The 14957-nt window shown below is 34.1% G+C and overlaps 1 protein-coding gene across 1 annotated transcript in view; it reads left to right on the top strand.

The window, feature by feature from the left end:
• Nucleotides 1–10997, top strand: part of FAM171B (family with sequence similarity 171 member B) — a 67040-nt gene extending 56043 nt beyond the window's left edge. The window contains exons 6-8 of the mRNA XM_016151158.2: nucleotides 1068–1184; nucleotides 6077–6200; nucleotides 6454–10997. Of these exons, the coding sequence (XP_016006644.2) occupies nucleotides 1068–1184; nucleotides 6077–6200; nucleotides 6454–7795 (1583 nt within the window). The 3' untranslated portion in view covers nucleotides 7796–10997. The remainder of the gene's footprint in view (nucleotides 1–1067; nucleotides 1185–6076; nucleotides 6201–6453) is intronic.
• Nucleotides 10998–14957: the final 3960 nt, after the last annotated feature.

Below are 14957 nucleotides of genomic sequence, written 5' to 3'. Positions count from 1 at the left end.
CTACAGCACCTGGTCTTCCTAGGTGTCCTCCCATCCAAGTACTAACCAGGCCCGACCCTGCTTAGCTTTTGACATTAGATATCGGGCTTGTTCAGGGTGGCATGGCTGTAGACCATGGACCGTGGCTCCACTGGGGCGCAAACCGAGGTCCTTCTGCGTGTAAAGCAGATGTCCTAACCACTGCGTTATGGAACCACAGCTTAGGGCCTTTTGAAAAATCACCTCATTAACATAAAAGCAAGTGGGGTTGAAGGCTGCTTATTTTGCATAACAAAAGACACTCTTTCATCTTTATGGATCTTGTTACTTAGAAAATTCCAAAGATTTTAGGAGATCTGTGTCAAGACTGGGACCAAATATGTATTTCTTATAAATTACGGTATCACAGTAATATGTTATTCTAAATCATTGAATTAAGAGCTCTGAGACCTGGATTCTAGTCCATTCACCGGTAGTGCGATTTTGAACGAATCACTATTTGGGCCTGTTTCCTAATATGTTGAATGAGTGAGCTATTTTAAAACACTTTAAAAAGGAATATCTACTTCGAGTCCTTATTTTTGATTGTTCCTTCTTGCAAAGGTCTTTGTTTCTAATGTACCTTCCAATGACAAAATTACTGAATTGATTTATTGCATATGCAACACTTATACACTCTGTGCACTATCATATGTTTAATTAGAATCCTAGAACACGTGACAAATAACAACCTATTGATAAAGTTAGATTTCACTACTCACATCCTCAAGGTATAGCTCAATATGCACGATTTCAACATTATTTGGATACTCATGATTTCCTTACATATACCTACATCTTTCTTTATAATGATTTTATCTCTTGTAGTCATAACAAATCACATTATTTATTTTACATATTATATGTACTCTATTACCATGTAATATATATCTGTATATATACATAATCCTATATATATTGCTACAGTTTTTGTGATCTTTGAAAAACCCTGCAAAATATTCTATGCATGATTATTAGCAAACTTCTGTCGGCTCTAAATAGAGATAAACTATAACCCACTGGTACTTTTTCCTTACTTTCCTTCTTAGGTACTTGGATAAATCATGGTCGGGGACTGGTCAAGGAATATAATAATCATTTAATTTGGACATATGATGCACCATATTTGGGCTACTGGATAGCAGCTCCACTTCCAGGAACTAGAGGTTTGTAAAAATGACACAAAAAATTTTAAAAATACAAATAATCATACTGGAATTGATATAAAGAGATCTCAGTTTTATTCTGAGCATTGCCACTTAACTGCTGTATGACACTAGAAAAATCTTCTAGTCTCTTGATTTCACCTTACTTTTTTCATGTATATAAGAAAATCTTAAGCTCCATGAACTCTAAGGTCTATTATACCTATAATGTCTGATGAATCTGTGAAATATGAAGTTTGTTCAAATGAAATATTTTCTTAGTTTACTTTTTGTGGATAAATTCTACCCAGATCAGTTAGAGCTATTGGTTGCAAGCAGCAGGAACAGATTTTGGATAATTAAAATAATGTTAGGATATACGGAGTTCACAGGATCCTAGGGCTGGCTGAAGAACCAGATTCTAAAAGGCAGATATCCCAGAGAGTCCACCAGGCCTACGTGAGAGTCTTAAGATTATTGCTGCATGGTGGCTGACTCCAACTCTTTGCAGTCTTTTCCTCACACTGTTCCTCATCATTCTAGGGATGAAGAATTTGTTTGGTCTAGGCTTGGGTCATGAACACACTCCTCGGTCGGGGTTGTGGATGGTGGTGTGGAGGGAGGGCTGTTGAATGATAAAACCTCCAGACTGTTCTGAAGAGAAGACAAGTGATACCCCAAAGGAAGATTGGCCTGACATATGACCAGAGTACACAAAACCAAGAACTGTCCACTAGGAATGATCTGTTCATATTCTAGGAAAAATGAATTTTCATTTTTTTTTCTAGTTTTAACATGGTATCAAATTATATCATTTGTATCTAAGGAAATTCTATATCTGGAATTGTGTGAATCTCTCAAAATACTCAAACAGTCCATGTTTTATCCATTAAATCTTCTTAAAAGAAAACTCTTTTAACCTGCTGTAGTATAGACTGGTTGCACCATGGGCATGCTACCACTTTCTGGGCTTTTTGGGTGTTCACTGGTATAAATTGAGATGCTTCTTGGCTTTCCTTGCTGTCGGCTTTGCTAAGTCAACTTTCCATCCTTCAGCATCTTGTTGATCTTTTATCATCTGCCTTTAACCTGTGGGTTTGTATATTTATAAAAACAAAACAAAGCAAAATTTTCAGTGCAATTTTAGTGTAGTTTTGGGAGAGCATGAAAGTTGAATGCATATGTCATTCCTTCATCTTTAATCGTGTGTCAGAGATAATTCTTTTGGTTTTTCAAGTGGCATGGCTCCCAACTGAGAGGCTGTTTCAGTTTGGTCAGGAATAGTCCCAGTACACATGCTGTTGAGGATGTGGATGACATCTAACATGCATTGCTCTATAGTATTCTATCATCTAGTTTTGTTATGGCTGTCTATTAATAATGTGAAGGGTCTAAGAATTTTTCCTGAAAATATTTTTTTAAATAGTTTTTAATTTTCATTTTACATGACACTCTTTGAATTTTAAACCATGTAAGGTAACATTTTTTTTTTCAATGAAGCCAAAATTTAGTATTCCAGTAAAGGAAATATGAGGCATTAACCATATGTCATCAAGAGGGATGCTCTCTCTGTTTCTATTTGAACTTAGTGCTTATGAAATTATTTATCCAGAACCAGAGGGTGGTTACTTTTGTTCTTCATGATGCAAAATATCATGCGGTCTTGCCACCTGTCTGGCCTTATCACATTATAGATTTGCAACTATAATGAAATATTGATGAAAAAGAACAATCAATATTTAATACTTTAACTCAACTAAATCCAAGTTATTTCACTTCTAATAAAAATAGCTTAAAGAGCACCTTCCACTAAACACATAACTGAAACAACTAATTTATGTAAAATGACTTTAGGAATTATAAAAACTCAATAATTTTCTAAATTAGGTTAAAGATTTGGTTCAGCTTATATGTTGGAAAATATTTTGTGTGAATCAGAGTACTAAAATAGAAGTGTGGGATTCCCATTTAGTTTGAATTAGATACCTTCTAGTGATGTTTTTATTCTGCAAGCATTTCATAGTCTAAGGAACACTACTTAACTGTAGCCCTGGCTTTACCAGTAACTGAGTTTGAAACAGATACTTTCCCATCTGGGTATTAGTTTTCTTGTTCCCAAATTGTGGGAGTTTGATATGATGATCCCTAATATCCCAAAACATTTTAGGATGTGGGTGTTGTAAAATCAAAATTGATCCTATAATGGGGCTACTTACTGTGCTAGAGCTACTTTAGTTGTAATTTGGTTAATATATCTTTTTAAAATAAATCTTAAATAAAATTCTAGAGTTCCTTGAAAGCAATATTAAGTGCTGGAAATTAGTTTTTCATAGATTGTTCTAGGAAAGTATGCAGCTGAGTATAGTCTTTAATAAACAAGTGCTTATTAATGTTTTTAAACATGCATTTCAATCAACTTCAATGAAAATATATTATAATTTTCTACCTTTTTAACTCCTTGTAGGCATACACACACATATGCAGATGCATAAGTTTTTGCTATTGTCATATATACAGGGTTTGGGGCAAACCTAACAATATCAAATTCCTATTTCCAAAAGTGAGTTTCATTGAAATCTTGTAGATTGAAAATTGTTAGCATCACATATACGTTCACATCCTTAGAAGTTGAATTTCCTAGTTATAATCAAACTTTCTTGCAGCTCTGAAACCTGATAAGAATCTGCAGATAAAATTGTTACTCTTATTTTTTTTATTGTTTGAAGAAATGTATTGTGTAATACTGTATTTAGTCACCTATTAGATATCATAAACACTTTATTATTTGTTACCATATATGAATGTATAGCCAGTACTAGAGTCCCTATTCTTATGTGACCTTGACGCTTAAACAACAGTATACTATAGCTAGCACTTACAGAATGCTTTTGTGCTAAGCACTGTTTTAAATGTTTTAAGTATTGCCTCATTTAATTCTTGTAACAACCCACATGGGTTAAGAATAACAGCTATGGACTGAGACACAAAGAAATGAAACTTGCCCAAGACCACATAGAACCAAACGGTGAGGCCAGGATTTCATTTCAGGTACTTACTTACCCTGGCCTCAAAGTCTATATGCATATCAACAATACTCCTTCTCCAAATTCTTTATGATTACTGTTACTTTAAATTTTGCATCATTTAATTTAATAAAAGTAAAGTATAAATCTAAAGACTTTGTGGCCCTTGGTCTCTTCTAGTGTCCTTGGCGAAAGTGAGAGCTCCATTCTGGATGTTTTCTCTTGCTAGAGATTACCAGAAAACCAATTGTCTCACCACTCTCACCGCCTCGTCACCCTCATTGCATACTAGAATCTAGTTGATACTGATCAGTAGACGTTACATCCATTCTTGAACAAAATGAAGCCTTAATGATACTGAAACAGATTACCTTAAGATTAGTTGCCCAATAACATTAATTTTCACACAGAGTCTTAATAGCTTGTACTTGCCATTTTAGTGTATTAATCAACTTTTACTGCACAGCAGCATTATATCTATATGCTCTCTCATAAGGAAAGATGGGTTATCTGTGCCTCTGCTGGGTTTAGCTGTTGGGATCATAGCATCTTATTACAGAGCCCAGGCTGAAGAAGTTGCAACTTTTAACTCTTCATGTCCTAGAATTTTTGGATTCTCTCTAGTCTTTTCATTCTTGTTTACTTTGGCAAATTCTTTTTGGAATTTATCTTTACAATTTTTTAAATTTTATGCAGCTAGTAACAGTCCACACTATTGATACTCTATCTCAAAACCTCTTTGCACAAAGCTCAAATTAATTAGAAATATTTTGCTTAATGTAACTTGGGTCACCAGTTTTACTGCCTACTGAAACAATTTTATCACTGCTTCTGTCTAGCCTGGAAGCCAGTGTCTTGTATTTTAGGGTTTTGTTATATCAGTATTTCAGAATCTTGGTACCAATGTCTATAATAGTCAGCCATTGCTGCAGTAACAAACAAACCTATCATCTCAGTGGCTAACAATAGCAAACATTTATTTGTTGCTTACATTTCATGACTGATGGGCTTGGCTTGGTTCAGTTCAGCCTTTCTTTCTCATTCCAGAACCTAGGTTGAAGGAATAGCAACTCTCTGGGCTATACTATTCACATAGTATAGAGCACCTTAGCAAGAGAGCAGGGGATTTCATGAAGCCTCATTTCAGTGGGCAGAGCAAGTCAGTTGGTTAAGCTCAAAGGGTAGAGAAGGTATTCTCCATCCATAAGGAAGCCTGCAATGAGAGGGGACCAAACAAATACAAATGTGTCCATATATTCAATCTGCCTCACCCAAGAAAGGACAGAGTTGAATATTAGATCTAAAATTATATATTTTTTCAAGATATATGCACCCCTCTGTTCATTGCAGCATTATTTACAGTAGCCAAGATATGGAAGGAACCTAGGTGTCCTTTGATAGATAACTGGATAAAGATATGGTATGTACATATAACAGAATATATTATGCAGTAGTAAAAAATGGCATTTGTGACAATACAGATGGATCTAGTGGGTACAGATGGATCTAGTGGGTATTATGCTAAGTGACATAAGTCAGGCAAAAAAAGACAAATACAGTATGGTTTCAATTATATGTGGAATCTAAAAACAAAACAAGATCAGATGCATAGAAATAGAGATCTAAGGGACGGTTACCAGAGCAAAGAGGGGTAATGGGTGGAAAGGGGAATATAGTAAATATTGTGATAAGTTTACATGGTGACAGATGATTACTAGGATTAGTGAAGTGATAACACTATAAGGTTATAAGGTATAAGAATGTCAAATCACCATATGTACTTCTAAAACTCATATAACCAATATAAGATTATATACCAACTATACTTATCTAAATGCAAAAAGAAAAAAGTATTTTTTCTCTTTGTTTTGTTTCTATTGAACTATTTAGGTTCAGGTATAAATGGAGACTCAAAGGACATAACTGCCTACCACACAGTGTTTCTTACAGCCATATTAGGAGGAACAATAGTCATTGTCATTGGATTTTTTACTGTACTTCTTTGTTACTGCAGGTAAGATAATATTAATCAATGGGTGAAAACCCTGAAAACTATCAAACTATAGTATCATATCAATATGTTCTGTGTATTACAAATTTATTTGTAGAAACAACAGTTTGACCTTTAAAATATGTAGATTAAAACAAAAAGGGATATATTCCAACAGCATTGCCTTTATAATGCACATATTGTGGGATGATATTTTTAAATGAACCTTCTAGATTATGAGCTTGACACATTTTTTTTGCCTTCTCTTTTACTCTAGGGATAAGTGTGGTACTCCACAGAAGAGAGAAAGAAATATCACTAAACTTGAGGTCCTCAAAAGAGACCAGACAACTTCAACAACACACATAAATCACATCAGTTCAGTCAAAGTAGCACTAAAGGCTGAAGACAAGTCACAGTTATTCAATGCCAAAAACACTTCCTATAGCCCTCAGAAGAAGGACTCATCAAAAGCAGAAGCAGAAGAAAGAGTTTCCATGGTAAAAACTCGGGACAATTTTAAAATCTACAATGAAGAGATTTCGTTTCTGTCAACCAATCAAAATAATTACTCAAGAAACCCACCACAGTCCTTGGAGTCCAATGTAGGGTCCAAGCAACCTAAACATATTAACAATCTATCTTCGTCTCTAGGTGATGCTCAAGAGGAAAAGAGGTATCTCACAGGTAATGAAGAGGTATATGGACATTCTCACATTCCTGAACAGCTTATGCATATCTACAGCCAGCCCATTGCCATCCTTCAAACATCTGACCTTTTCTCTACTCCAGAGCAGTTACACACTGCTAAGTCGGCTACTTTGCCAAGAAAGGGACAGTTAGTCTATGGCCAATTGATGGAACCAGTAAATAGAGAGAACTTTACACAGACATTGCCCAAAATGCCAATGCATTCTCACGCACAGCCCCCAGATGCCAGGGAAGAGGATATCCCACTCGAAGGTCAACAGAGCTTGCCGTCTCAAACTTCAGATTGGAGCCGGTATTCAAACAGCTTACTAGAATCTGTTTCTGTTCCTGGAACACTAAATGAAGCTGTTGTAATGACCCCCTTTTCATCAGAGCTTCAAGGAATTTCAGAACAGACCCTCCTGGAGCTGTCCAAGGGAAAGCCCTCCCCTCATCCCAGAGCCTGGTTTGTGTCTCTTGATGGAAAGCCAGTTGCACAAGTGAGGCATTCCTTTATAGACCTGAAAAAGGGCAAGAGAACCCAGAGCAATGACACGAGTCTGGACTCTGGGGTGGACATGAATGAGCATCACTCAAGTAGAAAACTCGAGAGGGAGAAAACTTTCATCAAAAGCATGCATCAGCCTAAGATTCTTTACTTAGAAGATTTAGACTTGAGCAGTAGTGAGAGTGGAACCACTGTTTGTTCCCCTGAGGACCCAGCTTTAAGGCACATTCTAGATGGAGGGAGTGGCGCTATCATGGAGCACCCTGGGGAAGAGTCTCCAGGAAGAAAAAGCACTGGTGAAGATTTTGAAGCCAATACGTCCCCTACCAAAAAAAGGGGCAGACCACCTCTAGCCAAAAGAGATAGCAAAACTAATATCTGGAAGAAGCGAGAGGAACGCCCACTGATCCCTATAAATTAACACCAAGGATAGTTATGTCTTTGCCGTCTCTTGCAGTTTATTCTTGCTTCTTGTAAATTACAGTATGGACTTCTTAAGAAGGTGAGACTGAGCAATCTCATGGCCCCTGGATGTGTCTCAAGCAGAGTAAATAGTAAAATGGTAATTCGGTAAATGAAAAAGATACTAAGGAATACTTTTTCTGACCTATTGTTTATTTTTAGGTGATGAATTTGAAGTATCCAAGAGCACAAAATGTAAAATAGCTTCAAGATGTTAGTTATCTGAAAATGTTGCTCAGTCAGCCAATTTGGCCTTCTATTAAGAATCACATTGTCAAAACTGAACTCGTACATTTGCTTCCAAAAATGTTGCCTGTGCTTTGATGAAACATTTAGAAATGAGGCATATTTTTGTGAAATGATACTATTATGTTCTCCACTGCCTATACTCGAAAATAACTTGATAAATGTCCTGGATTGATGTAATTCTAGAGTTTAAAGGCCAAACAACATTTTTTTTTTCTGTAATAAATAGCATGTGTATTGTATCAACCCCAAAGTAAATCCCATACTTATATAAGATGGGCGAGAGCTACTTCGTTGTTAGAGGGAAACTCCGGCAATTTGATTGTTTTGAGATATAATCTTACAGAGTAAATGGTAAGGTGTTAATTGGTTATTTAGGAATCTGAAAAATAAATGATACTGAATTTTTTATTTTTTTTTTCTTCTTCCTCAAAAGTGACATGAGCTTAGCTGTCAAGGAAAATTTAAACCATCTGAAGAAACCCACCCATACCTTTTGTTAAAGACCCACTGATACATATAAGCTAAAATCAATTTTAAGATATTTCTTCTATTAAAAAAATCCTGGCACTTAAATGCTATTAGACTTGATTTTTAAAAAAATCGGTGAGTTGAAAGCGTCTTATGAACACTAAAAAAAATAACAAAATATATGGAGCTAAAGGAAATAAACATTTCAATTTTTTTCTGAAATGTCATTGAGCTAAAAAATAAATGCCAATTCTCTGAGACTCAAAAATACCTTCAGGATGTTAGGTAAATCTACAAATTTTTTCCCCATAAAGTCTTTTAACAGTCATAAAAGATGTTTAAGAAAAACAGTTTCAGTTTCATGGGAAAAGTAAGTTTTTTTCTTAAATCACTTACAGGCTTTACAACATTCCACCCCCCTAACCCCCACCCCAAGTTTTGTGAGTAATGTATTCATATCATTTTCATAGGAAAAAATTCAGTGTGAACACATTCAACAGCTGTTTTTAATTTTAAGTGTCTTCAATCCTGAATTATCATTCATATGTCCTAAAAATAAAGCTATTTGTTAATTGTAATCGATTCATCCTATTTTTCTTAAAATTTCCATGAAGGCAAATGTCTGAAGCAGCTTCCCCTTTCCCAGGGGAGAAAAATGAAACTAAATTGCTTTATTACTCATCCCTTACTAATCAATATGGGAGCACATAAACAAGTTGAAATAAACAATTAGCTCTGTTAGCTTTAGTCAAATTATAGAGGGATGTATAATGAAAGACAACATTTTTCCCAAGATAGAAGACTTCAGCCATTTTTTTTTCCTGTAACCCCTTCTGAAGCATATAATATCAGATAACACTGCTACCTTTATGTATTAACCCAAAGAACTTAAAGACCAAGGCAAAAGTTTGTTATATTTTACTCCAGTCCATAGAAGAGATAAATGTTTTGGGTAATACCTAGGTTTACTTTCTTTGCAGGGGGAGGGTAAATGATAAAGCCCAAAATTAGAGGAGGCTTCTTAATGGTCTTATACAGAAAGATGCATTAGAAGAGGCATAAATGAAAATGACTTGGAAAATGTTAAGGAGTTAGTGCTCTGCTGAAGTGCCTTTGATATAGACTTGCTTTGTTAGAAGGATATGATAACATCTTTCTTAAATGTGCATTTTCTTTCTGTTAGCCAAATTAAGCAGATGTGCAGTTTTTAATAAAAATATAGACTTAGTGTTTCATGTTGGAACAATGAATTTTGCATGCAAGTAACATTTATCTCTTTTTTGAATCCAGTTTATATTGATATATTATGTTGGAATGAAGTTAGAAACTATACAGTAAAATATATTTCTTCAATATTTCAAGTGTATATTTCTCCCGCCTTTAAGTAAAAATGTTTCATCTCGGCTTAGTAATGGAATGCACATGTTGAAATAAGGGGATACCATTCAGGTATGCCACTCACTCATTCTTGTGTAAAAGAAATGAGAGGCTGTATCCCAAGGGCTTTTCTAGAAATACATTTTTGGGTTTCAGAATAAAACCTTATTTTTTATACACTGCACATTCTGTTCTCAATTGGGAGGTATAGTCAATTTATCTTTTCTAATGATTAAAAATGTGTAACTTCTCATTTGTGAGTTCACAAATTTCCTGTTAAAAAGCTGAAGCCATCAACTTTTTCTTAACTCAAGTGATAATGAACCTACAGTATTCACAGCTTTCTTAAATTTTTAAATTGAAAACCAACCCAGTTTTTTTGCAAATGTAAACCTAGAGAATTTTGGTCGCAAATTATTAACATTTGTGGATCCTTTGTATATACTTCGGATATATCTTAAAAGCAAAATTATCTCAATTAACTGATGGATTCATTTACTAAAGCACAGCTATATGCATTTTTGAATACATATTAAGATCTTGAGACTTTATAAAATCCATTTTTATGACATTTATGCAGGTGTATGGGGATTACACCGTTTTATAATGCACAGTATACCACGAAGGTCACAAAGGTTGAGAAATAAAAGCACTTCTTTGCTTTGGCAATCATTTTCAGATCACTTTCTCTGTGTTTGATGCTCTGGTATCAATGCATATTAGAGAGTTTTAGGCATCTGTGGGTCAAATAATGTCCCTCAAAACTTCCCAGAAAGGTGAAGCTCAAAGTTACATATTAATTTATAGGGGATGAGTTACTCATTTCCTCATGTACTATCTTTGTAAAGAATTTGATCATATTAATTTCCATTTTAGACCTAGAGTTGACATTTTGCCCTCTTGTTTCCAAGCGTTTTTGTTTTTTGTGTTGTTTCATCAGAGGAATCTCACATTTCAGTGTATATTTATTGTCATTACTGCATTTACTGCTGAAACTGTAACAATCTCAAAATTTGTAAAATGTTAAACATAGTTCATTAAAGATAATAAAAATAAATCAAGCTGTATTTGATGCATTGTTTAATTTTAGATAGTAGTCCTCTCTAAATTCTCATTTAATTCAGTAAATATTACTTTTTTTTTTACTATACTCTCTATAGTAAAATAAACATTATATGTTTGAATAGACTTTGTTTTAATAATAAACTTGATCTCTTTTTGTGTGTCATGTTCTCCAAAGTTCACATTTTTACTATTTATTAAAGCTGAGTATAGACAAATTATTTTTCTTCCCATGAGAAAACTCATAGACTGTGAAATAAATTGCAATTCTTAAAATACCTAAGTGAGAAAATGATACAATATCTCCTTCCCACCTTTAAAAAATTCTTTGAACTTTGAACCTAAGACTAAATAATAACAAAACCTGTTTACATTTAGAATGTAGATCTTCAAGTACCCCTCTGCTCCATGAATTGGACAATACTTAAGTTCAGCCAATTTGTATTTTGAACTTTAGAAAATCTTTAGAACTATAATCCTGGCTGCCATGGTTTTAGACATTTTGTATAACAAATTTAAATGGTACTAGAAATACCTTTGGTCAGTTCTAAAGGGAATTGGGCTCTGCATCTACTCACAAATACAGTGGGAATTCTGATCCCCAATACTGACTCATTGAATTAGACACTTCCATTTGGATCCCTACTGCGTAGAACTAGGTTGTGGCTGCTTTTGTTTCAGGGCCTGGTCTCCATATAGGAGAGTCTAGAGTCTTAACAGAAATGATACAGACTCTGGAAGAGTCATGCCAGACCCAAATGCACATGGAACTTGTAATAGATTATATTTCATAAATCACAATCAGAAACTTAGCTGCCAAACAGATGATATTCATGAGCTAGTCATCACATTCTTTTCTCAGAAGGGAAGTATGAGAAGACTGATATATTAAGAATTATAAGGTAGTTGGGTGGAGTTAGGAGGTATTTTAATGAGTTTATCAACAGTGATTTACCTATTAGTACTTGATAATTGTGACAGCTAATCAGGGACCCTTCCCTTGAACTATATGCTAAAAAATTGTTAAACTATTCCACAATGTTGCTTTATCTAGACTTTGTAAAATCACCCTTTGGCCTTTTTATATAAGTACACTGTATACAAACATACAGTAAGACAGCTTAATTCCATCAGTAAGTTCTAAGTCATTTGTGGGATTAAGAAATCTGCCCTAATGTCTTAGATTTGCATTTGTTTGCTCCATCAAAATAAACGTTATTTCCTTGACTTTTTAAATTTGAGCCTCTGTTTGAGACTATGGACTTATGTTCATCGAGTTAAATATTTTTTATAAAAATAGTTTCAGATTTTGAGGGGGAAAAAATCTAGAAATCAAATGTAATTTATGTCAAATACCAAAATTAATAAACTCAGTTACTAATGATGAGGGAACACTTTCATTAAATAGCAAGTCTCTTAGGAAAAAATTGTGATAACTATTTTCTTTCTAAAATAGCTAAGCTTAAAGATCACACCTACAAAACATTGTAGAAATAACTTTTTTCCACTTTGCTATAGTAAATGAATATCTTCCTATTTCTATTGGGAAAGCTCATATATTGAAAAGTTTGTGTGTGTGTTTTTTTTCTTTTGTTAACAAAACCCTTCCTGGTTGAACCCTGTATTTCCTGGTTTTAAAACCTATGCTTGCTATTGTCAAATAATATTTCACAGTCCTATAGGGATACTCTAATTTTCCACATGATTTCATCTTTTTTTCCCTCCTTCAGATTGACTAAAAGTTTCATAATTCAAGTGTTGACTGGTTCTAATCCTTGTAGACCTTATTAAAACACTAGACTAACCACAGACAGTCTAATTCAAAACAAACCAGGTAAATACATTCCCAGGAGACTCAGGGCTTATTACACTTTAACTGCTTAGTTAAAAACCTTTCCTCAGTACTATATTGAAAAGCATAATTGTGGCTATTAAGCAACGTAGAGTATATATCTTAAAATAATTTTTATTCTATATATTTCCATATTTCAGTCTAGAAAATTAGTTTTACAAAGAAAGTTTTTTTTAAGTAAATTTATTCAGCTTAATTTATCTCACATCTCTAGCATTCTGTAATAAATACTATTTTGAAAACTTGATTTTGTAATTTAGATAACTTTTGAAAGATTTTTGACTATTAAATACATAAATGTTTTATTATTAATTTACAGATATTTTATTCTTAACATTTTAATTCAGTGTTTATTACTGATTATTGGAGTAACTGGGTGATCAGAGGAAGGTTTGAGAGGAGACCTGTCATTTTCTTTTGGAAATTTCAGATTATAAAGATTGATGGGACATCTTGAATCATTCTTAGGTTAGTTATTATGATAACTTCAGATGTTAGGGCTGATGCAGGCAGTAGAGTTTGGGGGTAATTCCAAATTGTTGTTTGAAGCTTCGGGTGAAGGAGAGATGATCCGAAGAATACGTAGGATGTCATTACATTGTTTGTGTAATAAATAACTTAAAATATAAGTAAAATATCAATTCCATTTGAGTATCAAGTTTTACAAACAAGCTAATATACATATTTAAGTTGAAAGAATAAAAGGGTAACTACGGTGTGTCCTTTTAAATTTTATACATATGACCTTCTCTTACAACTCAGGTATAAATTCAATTTTCGTAAGTAGAATCTTATTCTAAAATAAATGGTAAAGAATTTTTATGTCAATTTCTTTCTCATTACTGAATTATTTTTCCTGTATTGCATTTTCATGACATGGATTTTCAATAACTATTTGACAAATGGGAGCATTTCACATTTCTAGTAAACTTTCATTTCCTTGGAGTCAAGGAAATGAAATGGAGTCAAGGCAACCATTCCAGAGGAATTGCACTTGCACTGATAATGGTCATAATACTTCCCTTACATGGCCAATGTGAGACTTAAGGTGATATAGAAGAAAAAGCACAGGCTAGGTAAATATTATTGTTCTATGACACTACATTTGATGAAGTTAATGAAATCACAAAGGGTCACTTTTGTGAATTAACGTTGTTAACCAATGGGATTATCTCCAATTAAAATCTGATTATTATCTCTGCAAACTAACACCTATATCACTGAAAGTCAAGTATTATAGGGTAGCCTCTAGATGCCAGTTATCCTCATAACTACTACTGTGCTTTTTTCTTAGGACCATTAGGTACTGGTGAAAGAAGAGCATCTCTAAAATTATTTAGGGGATTTCGAGGATTGGGGTAGTACTGCTCATCTGCTCTCAAGCATAGTTTGCTCCTATACTTTATATTAAGTCACATATAACTCAACGACTGCTCTCTGGAATGATTTAGCAACAATTGTTGAAGAAGCATGCAAAAGAAGTGTTTTATGGGCCTGTTATCCAGTGATTCATGAAAGGAAAACTAGGTTATTTTATACATCCCCTTAGTAGTTTTTTTTCTAAATTTTTATTAATCTAAGGTATAAGTTTTACAATTTCCAAGTATTTAATTATACATTTTCCTTCAGGAAAAAAAAAAACATTTCTAGAAAACTTTTATTTTTTTCTTGATCACTGATATTTTGAACGTATTCTAAAACTAGTAAGAGAACTGACCAAAATTTGACTAGGAGGTTTCCTGTTGCCTGAAAACTCAGATCCATAGGAAAAGAACAAAAACATATGTTTTAAGTCAAGAGAACCCTCAGTTATCAGGCCAGCCATCTCTTGGAAGGGTTTGGTGAGAGCTTCCCTTTCAGCAGAATTGGTATTAGTCTCCAGTCCAACCTCAACTCCATCTCATTAAAGTAAGAAGACGACTAGGAAGCAGATAAGTCCCCTACCTGGGAAAACGGTTTATGAAAGGAGCTATCCCCTCAACTCACCTCGTGTGGTGGTTGTATAGAGAGCATTTTACTAGTGCTCCTCCCAGAAGTTTGGGTTGGGGGATAAGAGGGCCACTGGTAAAGTTTGAGGCATCTGTAATAATGGGAGACAGACATCTCTTTCCAT

The sequence above is a fragment of the Rousettus aegyptiacus genome, unplaced genomic scaffold (assembly GCF_014176215.1).
Source record: "Rousettus aegyptiacus isolate mRouAeg1 unplaced genomic scaffold, mRouAeg1.p scaffold_m13_p_2, whole genome shotgun sequence".
NCBI classification, from domain to species: domain Eukaryota; kingdom Metazoa; phylum Chordata; class Mammalia; order Chiroptera; family Pteropodidae; genus Rousettus; species Rousettus aegyptiacus.
Note: the sequence above shows the minus strand (reverse complement) of the source record. Positions and strands in the feature narration are given on the sequence as shown.